The sequence below is a fragment of the Nomascus leucogenys genome, chromosome 10, assembly GCF_006542625.1.
Source record: "Nomascus leucogenys isolate Asia chromosome 10, Asia_NLE_v1, whole genome shotgun sequence".
Taxonomy (NCBI): domain Eukaryota; kingdom Metazoa; phylum Chordata; class Mammalia; order Primates; family Hylobatidae; genus Nomascus; species Nomascus leucogenys.
In genome coordinates this window covers 65363819-65380988 of record NC_044390.1, presented here as the reverse complement: position 1 = coordinate 65380988, position 17170 = coordinate 65363819, and the positions used below count along the sequence as shown (strand labels likewise).

The 17170-nt window shown below is 49.6% G+C and overlaps 1 protein-coding gene and 1 long non-coding RNA gene across 2 annotated transcripts in view; one reads left to right on the top strand and one right to left on the bottom strand.

The window, feature by feature from the left end:
• Window positions 1-616: 616 nt before the first annotated feature.
• LOC100594483 (myeloid cell surface antigen CD33-like) lies at window positions 617-12643 on the bottom strand. Its single transcript, XM_012509709.2, has 9 exons — window positions 12563-12643; window positions 12320-12415; window positions 11926-12031; window positions 5310-5497; window positions 4564-5059; window positions 4082-4360; window positions 3797-3844; window positions 1024-1112; window positions 617-670 (listed from the first exon to the last, which is right to left on the bottom strand). The coding sequence occupies exons 1-9, from the start codon at window positions 12641-12643 to the stop codon at window positions 617-619; spliced, it is 1437 nt and encodes a 478-aa protein (XP_012365163.2).
• A 2753-nt stretch (window positions 12644-15396) lies between these two features.
• Window positions 15397-17170, top strand: part of LOC105740370 — a 31189-nt gene continuing 29415 nt past the window's right edge. Inside the window, exon 1 of the long non-coding RNA XR_001116396.2 lies at window positions 15397-15878. This is a non-coding gene — a long non-coding RNA (uncharacterized LOC105740370). The remainder of the gene's footprint in view (window positions 15879-17170) is intronic.

Below are 17170 nucleotides of genomic sequence, written 5' to 3'. Positions count from 1 at the left end.
CAGGAAACGGAACTACACATGCAAAGTCTCAGAGTCATAGAGGGCTTGGCCCAGTGGGTGTGGGGAGACTTTGGGTGACACAGAGAAAGGAGGGATCAGGAGAGTCCAGTGGAGGATGGACCGTGCAAGGCCTTCAGTCCACGGTGGTGTTCTCCAGCAATGGAGAGGAAACAAGGAGACAAGTCCGTTCAGACTGTGGAGGCACTGGACGAGGAGGCATCTGGAAGCAGAGTCTGGAGGCCTATGCTGGGGAGACAGGGAGACAAAAGGTGAGGATGGTTCAGTGACCAGGGAAGAGGTGAGGGCCCAGGCATGACCAGGGTCAGGATGGAGAAAAGGGCACCAAATGAGCTCTGCTTGGGAGAAGGAGGGACAAGAGTGAGTGATTTATGGGATCTGGAGAAGGTGGGGAGGTCAAGGTGGAGACCCACACGTTGGTTCTGACTTTAGAGATGGGGCTGCAGAGAAGTGGGTTTGGGGACGGACATGGGAGGTTCAACTTCGGCCATGCTGAGTGCAGCTATCCTGGGGGCCATTGAAAGAAGTCATCCAGCACGATATTGGAGGGTGAGACGTCCACAACACTTACCTGAGAGATTAGCCCATGGCAGTGTTTTCAGCCTCCATGGCTGCTGCTGCCTTTGCCACCTTCCTCCTGCAGGACCTCACACTGAGTGAAGAGATCAAGGCATATAAGTGTGGCCAGATTGGGGTGCAGAGGGCTGCAGACTCACCTCCCTGTGCGCTGCAAAGGGGCTGATAGAAAATGTGGTGGAGAGAGCAGGCCTAGCCCTCAAGATCTTCTTTATGAGAACAGAAACCTCTCCACCCCGGCATTTGGCCTAGGGTTTGGACAGACACAGGCCTGACTACAAATGAACCATGTGGAATTCTCACCACCAGTTGAGCTCCTTGCCTGGTCCTAGGTGCTCTTAAGGTATTTGAGTATCTCCATGATTGAGATTCTGGGATTCAGCATCATGTCTCCTGCCCTCCACACACTTCCCCTGGGGCAGTGCTCACCTGAGGAAGGTGAGGAAGGAGAAGCAGGATCTTCACAGCTGCCTCCCCAATGGCCACCAGAACCACCTTTGTCACAGGCCTTGATTTCCCTACAAAAAAGTGGGATGAGGTTGATTCACTTGACAAACCACGATCTGTGTCCATATTGAACATAAGAAGAGGAAGGTTCTCCAGACCCTTCAGGCATCCCTGGATGTGAGATCACATGAGCCCAGGGCTTACCATAAACCATGCCCTGACTGTCCAATGGCTGGATAGAGAAATGATATGTAAGTTGGACTTTATCAAAATTAAAAGCTCTGTTTAGTGATTGACACTATCAGAAAAGTGAAATGATAGCTCACAAAATGGGAGCATATATTAGCAAATCATGGATTTGGTAAGGGTCTAGTATCCAACATATATAAAGAGCACTTACAACTCAAATTACAAACAACCCAAATTACCCAATGAAAAAATGGACAAAGGACTTAAATAAAACTTTTACCAAAAAGATATAAATAATCAATAAGACCATGAAAATATGCTCAACATCATTCATCATTATGTTAATGCATATTAAATCTACAATGATGTACCTTACACTCACTATTAGACTGTACATCTTTTAAAAAAGAAAAACGAGGCATGGCATGGTGGCTCATGCCTGTAATCCCAGCACTTTGGGAGGCCAAGGTGGGCAGATCACGAGGTCAGAAATTCGAGACCAGCCTCACCAACATGATGAAACCCTGTCTCTACTAAAAATACAAAAAATAGCTGGGCGTGGTGGCATGCACCTGTAATCCCAGCTACTCAGGAGGCTGAGGCAGGAGAATCGCTTGAACCCGGAGGCAGAGGTTGCAGTAAGCTGAGATCACGCCATTGCACTCCAGCCTGGGTGACAGAGTGAGACTCCATCTTAAAAAAAAAAAAAAAAAGAAGGAAAAGAAAAAAAAAAGAAAAAGAAAAATGAGGACAGGCATGGTGGCTCATGCCTGTAATCCCAGCACAGCACTTTGGGAGGCCGAGGTGGGTGGATCACCTGAGGTCAGGAGTTTGAGACCAGTCTGGACGACATGGTGAAACCCCGTTTCTACTAAAAATACAAAAATTATCCAGGCGTGGTGGTACATGCCTGTAATCCCAGCTACTCAGGAGGCTGAGGCAGGAGAATTGCTTGAATCTGGGAGGTGGAGGTTGCAGTGAGGTGAGACTGCGCCACTGCAGTCCAGCCTGGGTGACGGAGCGAGACCCTGTATCAAAAAAAAAAAAAAAAAAAAAAAGGGGGAGGGGAAGAAAAAGAAAAATGAGGCTTGGTGCAGTGGCTCACGCCTGTAATCCCAGCAATTTGGGAGGCCGAGGCAGGCAGATTACTTGAGGTCAGGAATTTGATACCAGCCTACCCAACATGGGGAAACCCCATCTCTACTGAAGAAAAAAAAAATACCTGGGCATTGTGGTGGGTGCCTGTAATCTCAGCTACTTGGGAGGCTGAGGCACGAGAATTACTTGGACCCGGGAGGTGGAGGTTGCAGTGGACCGAGACTGTGTCACTGTGCTCCGGCCTGGACGACAGAGTGAGACTTCAATCTCAGAAAACAAAAAACAAAACAAAAACAAAAACAAAAAAAAAAGAAAAGAAAAGAAAAATGAGAATTTTTGCAAGAATATGGAGAAATTGCAACCCAAAGCCATTGGTGGTGCAACACACAGTGGTGCTGACACTGTGGACAACAGTCTGGTATCTCCTCAAAAAGTTACAGAGGTTTTTTTTGAGTGATTAAAATGTTCTGAAATTAGATAGTGGGATGGTTAAAGAACATTGTGAGCATTCTAAAAGCCACTTTATCATACAATTTAAAATGATTAAAATGGTGAATTTAATGTTATGTGAATTTTTATCTAATAAAAACTATACGGACACAACAATTTTCACCTGACATTGGCAAAAATCAGAAGGTCTCCTTCCACACTGGGTTGATGAAAACAAGCACTTTGACCCCTTACTTTTGGGAATGTCAGCTTGCCCACTCTTGATTGAGAAACATTTTGCCATATTTCACAATATTAAAAAGAACGTATAAGCTAGCTATTTTGCGTTTAGGAAGAGATCCCACATACATAGGCATACACTTGCTGAAGCAGATACAAGATTATTCATTGTAGTGTGTCTGTTGGTAGAACAGAATCAATGCCATGCTTTTCCAGGAGCAGAAGATTTATACAGAATTTTTATTCATGCAATGGAATACCACAGGCGTCCTACAGGAGGATAAGAACAGTCTATGCTGTTGATGCCAAATGACTTCTGAGATCCTTCAGGTGAACACCGCAAGGCTCAGAGCAGCCAGGGTGGACACTGGTCAATTCTGGGGAGGAGGACAGGCATCTGAGGACAGACTCTGCTGTGCATTGTTAAGTTTTTGCCCATGAGACTGTATCACCTGTCCAGAAGCACTTAGGTCAGAACTACAGGGGGAAATAGAAAGAGGAGGCAGGAGGCGTGTTCAGGTGATAAATGTAGGGAACCTGAAAGGCTGGGTCTGTGTGTGAATGTCACCCTGCCCTTGTTGTGGGGTTGAGGGGGTTGTGTGTGGGGTCTGAGGGGAGTGAGGGGGCGATGGGGACAAGTGTTCAGGTGGCCATGGGGGCTGAGGATGGGAATGGGGCCTTGGTTCACCCACAAAAGGGTGTCAGATCACCAGGATGAGGTGAGGTCAGGATGAGGAGAGGCCCACCCCTGCCCTGAGCTGAAGGTCTCCTCTTCCCAAGGAGGGAGTTTCTATCCTACCTGTGCCTTCTCCTAGGGAGACACCAATCTTTAGGTTCCCTAGAGCATCTAGGACAACAAGAGAGGATTTCCCATTCAGTTGGGGTGAGGGTGAGATAAGGGCGGCACTCCTTCCCTACCCCAGAAGCCACAGAAATGTAGAGAGACAGGGCTTGTGTCCTAGGTCTTCTACTCAGCCAGGCGTCTAGGACACAACCACCAGTGGCCCCAGTCCTGGACCTCCTCTTTCCTAGTCCTCCCCCCATCACACCCTCAGGGACCCAGGCGTCCTGGCCCAGCACTCACAGGAGACACTGAGTTGGATGGTTCTCTCTGTGGTCACACCAGCTCCGGGGAACGTCACTTGACAGGTGAGGTTGGTGCCGTGGTCCTGGGGCCGTGGGATGATCGTGAGCACTGAGGAGTGGAGGGTCCTGGGGCCCAGGGAGATGGGGGCAGCTGACATCCAGGAGAAGATGGGGGGCGTCCCCTGCTCACAGGCCCAGGGCACAGAGCAGGTCAGCTTCCTGGGGTGGCCAGATTCCAGGGTCCTCGGGATGAGGATGTTGGGCCTGTGGGTCAGGACTGGTGAGGAAACGAGGATGCATGATCAGGAAGGGGTGTCTGTGGTACAGCTCTGAGGGAAGCTCAGGTTCTGGTCCGGGTACTCCCCTGAGTCTGACAGGCTTCATTCCCAACCCCCTTCCAGGACATGGGTCCCATCCCAAGCCCTGTCCTGAGGTCCCTTTGACCTTCCCTTGTGGCTGCTTCTGAAGCCCGTGCCTCACCTGTCACATGCACAGAGAGCTGGGGAGATTTGTAACTGTGTTTGGTACTTCCTCTCTCCATCCAAAAGAAGTATGAACCATTATCCCTCCTCCTGGCATCCATGATGCTCAGGGAACAGTTGTTCCTACTGGGATCCCCAAGGAGGCGGAATCGGCCCTGAATCCCCTGCTGTACTTCTTGATCTAGCTTGTTTGTGGCCACTGGAGAGTCCCAGGATACAATGGCTCCTTCCTGGAACCAGTAACCATGAACTGGGGAATTCCTGTCGTAGTGGGGTACGGGATGGGAGAAAGTGCAGGGCACGAGGACGCACAAACCCTCCTGTACCGTCACTGACTCCTGCACTTGCAGCCAGATTTTTGGATCCATAGCCAGGGAAACGAGGGTCAGCTCGGCCCAGCCCGACAACCCCTCTCCCCGCAGCCACTCACCTGCCCACAGCAGAGGAAGCAGTAGCAGCAGCAGCATGTCTGAGGCAGAGGCTTCCTGGGCTCCCTGTGTGAGCCGACAAGAGGAAGGGAGTGGAGGGGAAGAGCTACAGGGCCGGACAGGAAGCTGGGGAGGAGCAGGAGACCTCAGCCCTGCGTGGAAGAGGAACCTCAGACCCACACGTGCTCAGAGCTTGTCGCCTCCACACAGCTTGACTCTCATGGGCCAGAGATGCCAGAGACCCGCCCAGAGAGGGGAGGAGATGGAGCAGAATCTGAGTCCTGCCTCCCAGGAGCACCAGAGCCTGGATCAGTACCTTTGGGGCCATCTGAGACATGCAAACCCCATGTCTAAAGTCCTTCCACTCTGAGGTGCTTTTCTGTGCACAACTGTTTACACCAGGCAGCTGGTCACTCCAGGCCTGGCCTGAGTCACGTCCTCTTCTTGACCTGTGGGGTGGTTTGTCCTGCAGGATATAGGTTTCTGTAGGGTTCATGTAAGTGTCTGGGGCAGAAGAAATGAAGAAGGGTCTTAGATGTGGTGAAGGTGGCAGTCATTCATTCATTCAATTCATTCATTCATTCACTCACCCAAGCTATACTGAGCATCTATGTGCCAATGAGGCTGGAGACAAGAAGGGATGCCACTGACCTGTCCCTACCCTTTAGATACTCCCCATCCATAGCCTTATGTTCACCACACACAAATACTGTCTGGCTTTTCAACTATGGATGCTGGTGACTTTGCCATATGTCATGGTATCATATGAGGTATTTTTAAGAAATATGACTATGGATTTTTTCCCCTGGCAGTTAGTACACTGATTTGCAATGTTTCAGCGACATCTCTAAAATAAGAAACATGTAGTATTTTCATGTAAAACGAAAGCTTCTATGAACAAGTCCAGAAGAAATTTCTTTTCCATTAGTGTTGCCATTCCCTGCAGAGGGGACAGCAGCAATTTTTTTATGGGGCTCACCATAGAGATTAGCATTTTCTTTCATGTAAAAATACATTTCTGATAATTAAATGAGGCCCAAAGACATAATATTTCCAGACAATATGAGTTGAATGTACAGAAAAACTTAAAATTTAGCTTCAGCTCATATGGTGTTTTATTTTACTCTTTGTGGGACACACCTGGCCGATCCTCAATGCCTAAGACATAATAGTATTTGCAACCATATACAGGTAAAATCTCTCTACACAGTAGTATCTATAAAAATTTTCATTCATCCTACCTTCCATAGAGAGGTATTTCCATCCTCTTTTTAAATATAAGGAAGTGAGTCCTCAATAGATAAAACAATATCTTGCTATAAGTTATTTTAGAAGATAGTATATGCACATAATATAATATTCAGTATATTTACTTTTAACAGTAAAAAAATCATACCACGTTCATGGAGTAGAAGGATACATACGAAAATGTGTCTTATTGTGTTTCTTTAATGAACTTAACTAGGTGTAATTTACATGAGATGATGTGCACCCACTTGAAGTGTTCATTTCCGTGAGTTTTGACAAGTGCACACAGCCCTGTTGTGACTGCCACAATCAAGATATACAACATTTCCACTACACCAAGGGCTTTGCCTAACCTCTTTGCAGTTCATCATTCCCACTTCTTGTGCCAGGCAACCACTGAGATGCTCTCTATCATAGTGTGTCATTTTGCCTATTTCAAAATTTCCTAGGAAGGAATCTACTCATCTGTGTCGTATTCTGTCACTCAGCATATTTTTTGAAACTGAACCAAGTTGTTTGTGCCTATAGTTTTCACAGTGTGATATTGCTAAGTTCTATCCCATTGTATGAATATACTATAGTCCTATATTTATTCATCTATTGATAGGCATTTGAGATTTCCCCATTTTTCACTAATGGTACTCAGGTGTAAGTCTTTTTATAGACTTTTGTTGTTGTTGTGGCTGTTGAGATGGAGTCTTGCTCTGCTGCCAGGCGTGATTTACATATATGAAGTCCCACTCTGTCACCCAGGCTGGAGTGCCATGGCACCATCTCAGCTCACTGCAGCTTCTGTCTCCTGTGTTCAAGCAATTCTCCTGTCTCAGCCTCCCCGGTAGCTGGGATTACAGGTGTGTGCCAGCACACCCGGCTAATTTTTCATATTTTTAGTAGAGATGGGGTTTCACCATGTTGGCCAGGCTGGTCTCTAACTCCTGACCTGAAGTGATCTGCCCGCCTCGGCCTCCCAAAGTGCTAGGATTACAGATGTGAGCCACCACGACCATCCAGTTCTTGATATATTTCAGATATGAGGCAGGATAAGTAGGGTTCAGAGGCCATACTGACTTGTTCCTCTGTGTGAAGCTGCACAGGCCCCTTTCACAGCAGGCTCCTTTGGCTCTCACCCTTGTGCATCAGCCCCTCTTTTGCAAGATAAGCAGCCCTACAGGATACTGGCCCACCACCAGATGGTTACAAGTTCCTAATACCCAATATGGCATGGGAATGAGAACAAAAACCACTTCTTCATGTTGTAACTTCCCCAGTCTCTAGCCAATCAGTACCAAAAGCCCAAGAAGCTATTAGCTACAAATTCCTGCCTTGGGTGGGGAGACTAGGAACTTCTCCAGTGTCCTACATGTGCAGCTGGGTTCAAGGTTTAGCTTATAATGAAATTTTCCTCATTTTAATAGTTAAAAACACACTCCTACATAGATATTTTATATACTAATGATACATGCAATGAGAGTTGGAGCATGTAGATGCTGAGTGCATGCACCAACCACAGGTCCACCTTTGCATACTTGACCTCACAGGTACTTTATGAATATGCATGTACAACTCCCATAAAGAGATTTCCCTTAAGGCACTAGGGGATGTCTCTAGCTTTGAGCAGCATACTCTGCCTCTTAGAGTGTACTTTCACTTTGCAGTAAACTTATTTGCCTACTCTTACTTTGGACTCGCTCACAAATTCTTTTGTGCAGCAAAGTCAAGAACCTGAGCCGGCCCCACCAACAGCAGTTAGAAGTCATTCATCAGATCCTTATTTTCAGATATTTTCTTCCAGTCTGTAAGGTTTTTTTTGTGTGTGTGGTTTTTGTTTGTTTGCTTTTTTTTTTTTAGAATCACAGGTCCCTATCTTCCTAAATATGCATCACATAGGAGGCAACCCACTAGTGTGTCAGGATGTGGAGGAACAGAGCAAAGAAGATAAAAGGTCAAGGTCTGGAGGGCAGATGGGGGCATCCTAACGGGGGGAAAGATCTCATGGACAGCTCAGTAAGCTGTATAATGCCCCCTGCCCCAAGAAATCTAGTTATTAGAACCTATAAATGTTACCTTATGAGTAAAGTGTCTACAGATTTAATTAATTTAAGGATCTTGACGAGTGGAGATCTTCCTGGATTATGCAGTTGACTCCCAAAGCTAATCACAAGCATCCTAATAAGAAAGAGGCAGATAGAGATGTGACACACAAAATGGTGTGAGGCTACATGATCCCAGAGACAGAGATAGGAGTGGTCCAGCTGGAAGCCAAGGAATGACACCAGCTGCAATAATCTGGAAGAAATGAGGGATGGATTCTTTTGAATCTTGGAGGGTTTCTGCCCAGCCTTACTGATTTCAAATTTCTGGCTTCTAGAACTGTGAGAGAACAATATCTTATTTTTATTTTGTTTTGCTTTTTTTTTTTTTTTTGGACAGAGTTTTCATTCTTATTGCCCAGGCTGGAGTGCAGGGGCACTATCTCGGCTCACTGCAACCTCCGTCTCCCAGATTCAAGCGATTCTCCTGCCTCAGCCTCCTGAGTAGCTGGGATTACAAGCATGCACCACCACACCCGGATCATTTTGTATTTTCAGTAGAGATGAGGTTTCACCATGTTGGTCAGGCTGGTCCCAAACTCCTGAACTCAGGTGATCCACCTGCCTTGGCCTCCCAAAGTGATGATATTACAGGCGTGAGTCACTGCACCTGGCCAATATCTTATGTTTTAAAACATCAAGTTGGCTGGGCGTGGTGGCTCACGCTTGTAATCCCAGCACTTTGGGAGGCCGAGGCGGGCGGATCACGAGGTCAGGAGATCGAGACCACGGTGAAACTCCGTCTCTACTAAAAATACAAAAAAAAATTAGCCGGGCGTGGTGGCGGGCGCCTGTAGTCCCAGCTACTTGGAGAGGCTGAGGCAGGAGAATGGCGTGAACCCGGGAGGCGGAGCTTGCAGTGAGCCGAGATTGCGCCACTGCACTCCAGCCAGGGCGACAGAGCGAGACTCCATCTCAAAAAACAAAACAAAAAAAAAACATCAAGTTTGTGGTAAATCACCCTGGAGGCCATAGGAGACTAACACCGGGTTGAATTCATTGAGCACCTCTGGGAGATCGCAGTGAAGGAACTGACAAAACCCCTCCTTCTTCACATCCATTTCTCAGATTCTTTTTGCAGCAAAACTCCTCAAAAGGCTATTTGTATTCATTCCTCCCACCACCCTTCCTTTGATTGCTTTCTGAACTTTCTCCAATTAAGTCTTCAGACCATCTCCCACCACTCCAATAAAACTGCTGTTGTAAGCCGTACATGGTGGCAATCCCAGTATTTTGGGAGGCTGAAGCAGGAGAGTCAGCTCCTCCTTGAGCTCAGGAGTTTGAAACCAGCCTGGGCAACATAGTGAGACCTGCATCTCTACAAATAATAATAAAAAATTAGCCAGACATGGTGGCGCATGCCTGTGGTCCCAACTACTCAAGAGGCTGATGCAGGAGGTTCGCCTGAGCCCAGGGGGTTGAGGCTTCAGTGAGCCATGATTGTGCCACCACACTCCAGCTGGGATGACAGAGTGACATCCTGTCTCAAATAATAAAAAAAAAAACTACTGCTGTCAGTTGTCTCACACCATATAGAAAATCAATTCAAAATGTATGAAAGACTTAAATACAAGACCTGAAACTGTAAAACTTCTAGAGGAAAGCATCAGGGAATAGCTCCAGGACAGTGACCTGGATAATTTTTTTTTGGATATGACCCCAAAAGCACAGGCAATAAAAGCTGAAATGGACAAATGAGATTGCATCAAAATAAAAAGCTTATGCATAGGAAAGGAATCAGTCAACCGAGTGAAGAGCTAACCTACAAAGTAAGCAAAAAAATTGCAGACCGTACATCAGATAAGAGGCAATTATCTGCTATGGGTTTGAAAATTTGACCCCTCCATGTCTCATGTTGAAATTTTATCCCCAGTGGTGGAGGCGGGGTCCAGTGGGATATTTGGGTCATAGTGTCATCCTCATGGTAATGAGTGAGTTCTTTCTCTATAATTCCTGTGAGAGCTGGTTGTTTGAAAGAGCGTGGCACCTCCCTCTTGTCTCCTCTCTCTCTCTTACTTGCCATGTGATCTCTGCACACCCTGGCTCCCCTTCGCCTTCTGACATGAGTGGAAGCAGCCCGAGGCCCTCACCAGAAGCAGATGCTGTTGTATGTTTCTTGTACAGCCTGTAGAACCAAGAGCCAAATAAACCTGTTTTCTTTATAAATTATCCAGCCTCAGGTATTCCAATATAGAAAAACAAATGGACTAAGACAGTATCCAAGATATAAAAGAAACTAAAAACAACTCAATATCAAGAAAGCAAATAACTCTATTAAAAAGAGAGCTAACAACCCAAACAGATATTTCTCAAAAGAAGATATACAAGTGGCCATCTCAAGTGGTTCTCTCAAGGCCAGTGCTTGCTTAGCTGCTAGAGAAAAAGAGAAACCTTGCAGAAGCTAGAACATAATTTATTCTTTAAGCATAAGGGTGCATGATTTAACCCTTGCCTGTCATGGTCTTAGGTCTTGTATATAATTTGCTCTTTGCCACAAAGAGTCTGTACTGTCAGTCTTATGATCTCCATTTTAATATTAATGCTGGCTGTTGTGTCTAAACCACAAAAGGGGTGGGGGTAAAACAAAGCGCATCTGACCTCCTGTCCTATCATGCCTGGGAAATCTGTTTTTAAGGTTTCTCTGGGGTCCCCTCGGCCAAGAGGTCAGTTCAGTCAGTGGGGGTGCTTAGGATTTTATTTTTTGTTTACAAAAGGAATCTCAGATGACTACAGGATGTCAGTTCAAAGTGCAGAGGTGTTCATAAATGTGTGAGGTAATGCATCTGTTATTTAGCTAGACTTGGCCTTCCACCATGTATACATAGAGTATTTCAAAACATGATGTTGTACACCATGAATACATACAATTTTTGTCTGTCAAGTAAATGATGATAATAATAATAAAGTGCAGAGGTTAGTGTCCACAGAAAATTACGTACACTGTAAATATATACAATTTTTATTTGTCAATTATATCTCAATACAGCACAAAACATGGTTTTAAAAACTCCAAGGGAATCTACATAAATGATTAGAATTAGTAAACAAGAAACAAAACCCTGCTGTTATCAACATCACCAATGACAAGTGTGTCCTATTCTCCGTCTCTTATCACCCCTTTTTCTCTCCTCATCTGTGATCATCACTTTACTCCAACTGTGCATTGAAACATCTCCAACTTGGACCCCTCTCCTGAGCTCCGGACATTTGCATGCAGCTGTCTCCCGCCAATCCTCATTCGGATGTCAGGCCTATTCTCAGAATTATCATCACCCCTGAAAGCCTCCCCTCTCCAGTCCTCCATGGACACAGCTCCTTCCTTCCAGGTGCTCAGGGGAACATTCTGGCCCCATCCTTCCTATTCCTTTCCCCTCTCTGATCACATCCATTAGAAAACCGTGTGAGCTTGACCGCATCCTGAGGAGGGAGAGGTGAGTGCCAGGGTCCTGGCGAGGATGGAGAGCCCAGGAGTGGCTGCAGCTGAGACCTCGAGGGAGCCGAGGAGGCTTTGTCGGGAGAAAGGGGATCTGGACCTTCCCTGACCAGAGTCTTTGGATCCTTTGGGCTCAGGACCTGGTCCCGGGTTCCACCTACCCCGGGCTGTCCTGAAGTTCAGGATGCCTCCCCCAGTGGGCGCTCCACCCGCAGCGCAGGCGCCACCCCGGAGCCCCAGGTCCCGGAGCCTGCGCTGTCCATGGTCCTGTAGACGAGAGGCTGCCAGGGGAACGCTTCCGGCCACTTGAGGATCCTGATGGAAATGTCCCCTTTCTGGGACAGTAGCTTTGGACAGGGCTGGAGTCATACAGGGACCCACGGGGGTGGAAGATGGAGCAGTGCGTAGTCACAGAGACCCTCCTGCACCTGCACAAACTCTGGGGCTTCCCGCCAAGATCTCATATCCTGAGCCAGAGCCCCTGTGGGTAAATGAGGGTCAGCCCATGGTAAATGAGCCCAGCCCAGCCCCATGGTTCCTCTCCCCGAGGCCCACTCTCCTGCCCACAGCAGGGGCAGCAGCTACTGCAGCGTGAGCTTCTTTAGGATGAGCCTTGGTGTCGCAGGGCCCCAGAAGGGCCCCACAGGAAGCCTGTGGGTAAGATCAGAAAAATAACTGACCACGAAAGAGGACCTTGGCCCCGACGCTGCCAGAGCTGTCAGGGCTCTTGGGGAGTGGCCGATTCTACTTTCCAGATGATTCTTCAGTGTGGACTGCACACAGCAGGGAGGCCCCGACCCACAGCTGCAGGTTCTCTGCCCACAGCCTTTCCCTCCCGTAGCACTGTCCACACCAGGGAAGCAGGCACTGTCTGGCCATTACAGCTTCTAGGTGCTCGGGAGGGTCAGTCCTGCCAGGGCTGGGACTCAGGAGGGGCTGGCGGAGGAACCACGAGGCATGAGAGATGGGGAGGGGTCCCCTGAGGCGGGGGAGGTGATGTTTAACGAATGAGCACAACAACCACACCAGGAGTGTCTCCTCCCTTCAGGGGGGTGGAGGCAAAGAGGAGAGTGTGACAGACTCTGTCTCCTTCCTTGGGAAGATCCCTAATGAACGAGGGGGCAGAGGAGCCCTGGGCCACCCCAGCTCCTGTTAGTAAGGGCTGTGATGCTGGAAACACAGGCAGAGTTTGTGGAACCCCAAGGGCCCTGTGCAGCTAGAAGGTGTGGTCTCAGGTATACACGGGCAGAGTGGACGGGACCAGGACTCTGAGGTGCTGTGAGCATGTGGCCCCACAGGTGGTTCCCAGCCTTCCTAACCTTCTCAGTGCCCCCTGCCCAGCATGCCTGGTGGTGACTGCACAGCCCTGGCCCTGTGAGCCCAGCATGGGGAGCAAGGCTGAGCCCAAGATGCTAGGGGAGGCCCTGGCTCTGGAGTGTGAGGGTCCTGGGCCCTCTCCCTCCAAGTCTCAGTCTCCTAATCTGTCCCCTGGAGGGATCACAGCACCCACCCCTCAGCCTGAGGGAGAACCCAGCACGAGGAAGCGACATTCTCTGCAGACTCAGGCGTGGCCAATGTGCTCTGTGTCCCTGGGCAGGCCCTGAGCATCCACGTGTCTGGCCCTAACCATCCTCAGGGGTCACTCAGAGTCCTGCCCTCAGTAAGGAGCTTCTGGTGGTCCACAGTGCCCTGCGGCTTCCTCAGCTGAGGCCTCGCAGAGAGAGTTCAGGGGTAAAGGCTCTGTAGCTGGATGGCTGCTGGCTTGAGCTGGGCTCTGTAAAACCCATGGTTCTGTCTTGGGAAGGGGCTTGCCCGCTCTGTGCATCGTCAGATGTCCACACTTATGGGGTGTCAGGGATGAACTGTGTCCCCCGCAAATTCCTATGCTGAAGTCCTAACCCCCAGCACTTCAGAATGCGACCATATTTAGAGACAGGGACTTATAAAAAGGTGACTAAGTTAAAATGAAGTTGTTAGGGTGGGCTGTCATCCTTCATGAGCTATGTCTTTATTAGAGGGGGTGATTCGGGGCAGAGCCTGGTGGCTCAGGCCTGTAATCCCAGTGCTTCGGGAGGCTGAGACGGGCAGATGACTTGAGGTCAGGAGTTGGAGACCAGCCTGGCCAACATGGGGAAACCCCGTCTCTACTAAAAACACAAAAATTAGCCGGACATGGTGGCGCATGCCTGTGATCCCAGCTACTCGAGAGGCTGAGTCAGGAGAATCGCTTGAATCGGGGAGACAGAGGCTACAGAGCCGAAATTGCGCCACTGCACTCCAGCCTGGCAGACAAGGCAAGGCTCTGTCTCAAAAAAAAAAAAAAAAAAAAAAAAAAAAGGAGTGATTAGTGATTAGGACAGAGACATGCTCAGAAGAAAGACCACGTGGGACACAGGGAGAAGACGCCACCTGCAAGCCACGGAGAGGCCTCAGAAAGAAGCAACGCTGACCACAGCTTGGTCTCAGACTTCCAGCCTCTAGAAGGGTGGGAAAACAAAGGCGTTGTTGAAGCCACTCGGTCTGTGTTCCTTTCTCAAGGCAGCCCTGGCAAGAGAGTACATGGAGTGGTCGAGAGGATTCGATGTGTTCCTTTGAGCACAGCCTGGTGTGAACCGCGGTGGATGCAGAGTCCCACAGGGGTCTGGGACAGCCTGTAACATGGGGTTGCTCAGAGGATGGAAGGAGAAGAGGGAAGGGAAGGGCTGTCACCAGAGGAAACCTGTGCTGCTGCCGCCCTGCCTCTGACACCTGCAGGGCTGCCCCCTCCATCCACACTCACCCTTCCTCCCCAGGACCGGGCAGGGCTCTCAGCAGCAGCCCCTCGCTGCCTCTGCACCCTGGGCAGTTGCCTCCCATCTATGGGGCGGAGCCACCTGGGCGTCTGGGCTGGGCGAGGCGGAGCCTGGAGGGGCACCCGCCACGGGCAGGGGAGACAGAGGCGGGCACAGCCTGGCGGGGTCCGGGCTGAGCCAGAGGGGAGGACGAGGCTGTGGGAGCCCAGCGGAGAGGGCGAGGATCCGCGGGCAGGTGGGACAGGTGAGCTGGGAGGTGAGACATGGGCAGGGCTGCCTGAAAGGCAAGTTCATCCCAGAGCAGCGAGCAGGGCGCAGCCAAAGGCTGTGGGGGAAACAGCGGTGAGAAAAAAAATGGCAAAAACTCTGCCTGCAGTGAGCCTGTATCCTAGCGGGGCGGCCACAAAAATATTGAGTAGCAAGAAGTGTTTCGAAAGTGTGCAGTGGGTAAAGTGTGAGAAAATAAAGCAGATTTCATCAAGAGGAACGGAGTCCTCAGGGCTAGGTGGAGAGGAGCGTAGTTTCAATAACCTGGTCAGGAAAGGACTTGCTGAGAAGAAAATTGGCGTCCAAAGGTTCCTGGCACCGCCCGCGGCTGCTGATTGACTCAAGCCAGTAGGATTCCTCTGGGCCTGAAGGTGCGGGGAGGGACTTGCACTTTCAGCTCCTGACTGGCTGTGCGTCAGCTCCCAGAGGCAAGTGTCGGTGGGGGAAAGCTCCATCTGCCTCGCAGATCTGCTGCGCAATAGGCACCTGAAGCTGCTGATTGGCTACTAAAGAGGCCTGTGCAGCCACTGATTGGCTGTGGGGTAGACGCACAACGTGCGAGGCGCGCGGGCTGGGCCCAGGGCGACAGCAGAGCCTTCACACCGCTTTCTCCGCGGCTGACGGAGGATTCCTGGCCTCACAGCAGTGCCTGGCCTGTGGGCGTCCCTGGCAGTCCTTGGCTGCGGGACCTGTATCCCGGCTGTGCAAAATGGGCTTCCAGAAGAGCGGGGCGTCCCTCAGTCAGCTGACCCTTGGAGCGTGGGGCAGCCCAGGCCCGTGAGGCCGCCAGTGTCACCCTCAGGCCCCCGAGCCCCTTGTGGGGTCCAAGCCCAATTCTGGATCAGTCACGAGGCAAGACCGCGGACCCTCAAGAGGTCACCAGGCGCCCGCTGCGCATTCCTCCGCCTCCACCACGCCAGTCACCTGCTCAGCCCGAGGGCAGCCAGTGGCCATCGCCCCAGTGAGGCGGCCCGTGAGGAGCTGAGGCCGTGACCAGGGCAGCGCCCTGAGAGTCAGCGTCAGTCCCCTCGCCAGCCAGTTCCTCAGACAACCAGGTAACGCGCCCCCATGGCCTGCCCTGGCCGGCAGTTACCTGGGCTCCTGCCAGTCAGCCTCTTAGGAGGTCATCGCCTGTAAGGCACTCAGTCGTTAGTCACACGGTTACCGCCTGTGTAGACCAGTTAATCGGTTACCGCCTGTGTAGACCAGTTAATCGGGTTCACGCTGTGAGTTACTGGGCTCCCTGGAAACCCAGCCTTTATGTCAATCATCCATAAGCCAGTCAGTGATTGGCTGCAGCCCCCCACCCCTACCCACCGCTTGACCCCTTTGGCCTCAAACACGTTCTTCATCCTCTCTGCTCCACGGTCCGAGGAAATCCAGGTTTGCCCATCTTCACTAAATCTCCAACTCCATCTTCACATCCTCATCCTTGTCCTCGTCCTCGTCCCCGTCCCCCTCCCTGTCTCTTTCTGATCATTTTCCTTCACGTGTTTCAGGAAGTTATCTCGATTCTTTTTTTTTTTTTGAGACGGAGTCTTGTTCTGTTGCCCAGGCTGGAGTGTAGTGGCATGATCTCGGCTCACTGCAAGCTCTGCCTCCCAGGTTCACGCCATTCTCCCCGAGTAGCTGGGACTACAGGCGCCCGCCACCACACCCGGCTAATTTTTTGTATTTTTTAGTAGAGACAGGGTTTCACCGTGTTAGCCAGGATGGTCTCGATCTCCTGACCTCGTGATCCACCTGCCTTGGCCTCCCAAAGTGCTGGGATTATAGGTGTGAGCTACCATGCCCGGCTGCTATCTCAATTCTTAAGGGTGCCTGATATACTCAAGACGCACATGAATTCTCTTGGCAAGAATCTTGCCCTTAGCTTGTTTGTTTACAACAATGCCAACACCATGCTGGGTAATATCGCAGAGTCTTCCAGTTTTGGCATGGTAACATTTGTGGGGCATTCATTTTTGAGCAGCACCCATTCCTTTGATGTCTACATCACCTTTCTTATAGGTTAGCATCTATGTGGCCAAAGGAACAATTCCATTTTATCTAAAATGCTTACAGAACATATATCAGGTGCCTCTCCTCTTTTTCTTTTGGCATTGCTGGAAGGTGGCAATTATAGCCAAAAGGCTCCAAACTTCTTATCATCAATCAATACAACTTATAATCTACTTAATTATTCCTTATACCTGACTATCCCACCATTAAAATGTAAGCTCCATAAAGAGTATTGTATCTCTTCCATTTACTGCCAAATCCACCCTTCTTAGAAAACTGATTGGTACATACTAGGTGCTCATTAAATACTCATACTTACTTTAAGAATTGTAAGGAATTTAGAATA

Bases quoted from the DNA above. Each gene is read 5' to 3' on its own strand.
- LOC100594483 (XM_012509709.2), bottom strand. From the start codon at position 12,643: ATGGCCAGACAGTGCCTGCTTCCCTGGTGTGGACAGTGCTACGGGAGG. The intron at 5,498-11,925 runs GTAGGTGGAACC...CTTCTGCCCCAG, and splicing joins GAACTTCAGGACAGCCCGGG to ACACTTACATGAACCCTACA. The intron at 4,361-4,563 runs GTGAGGCACGGG...TTTCCTCACCAG, and splicing joins GCTCTCTGTGCATGTGACAG to TCCTGACCCACAGGCCCAAC.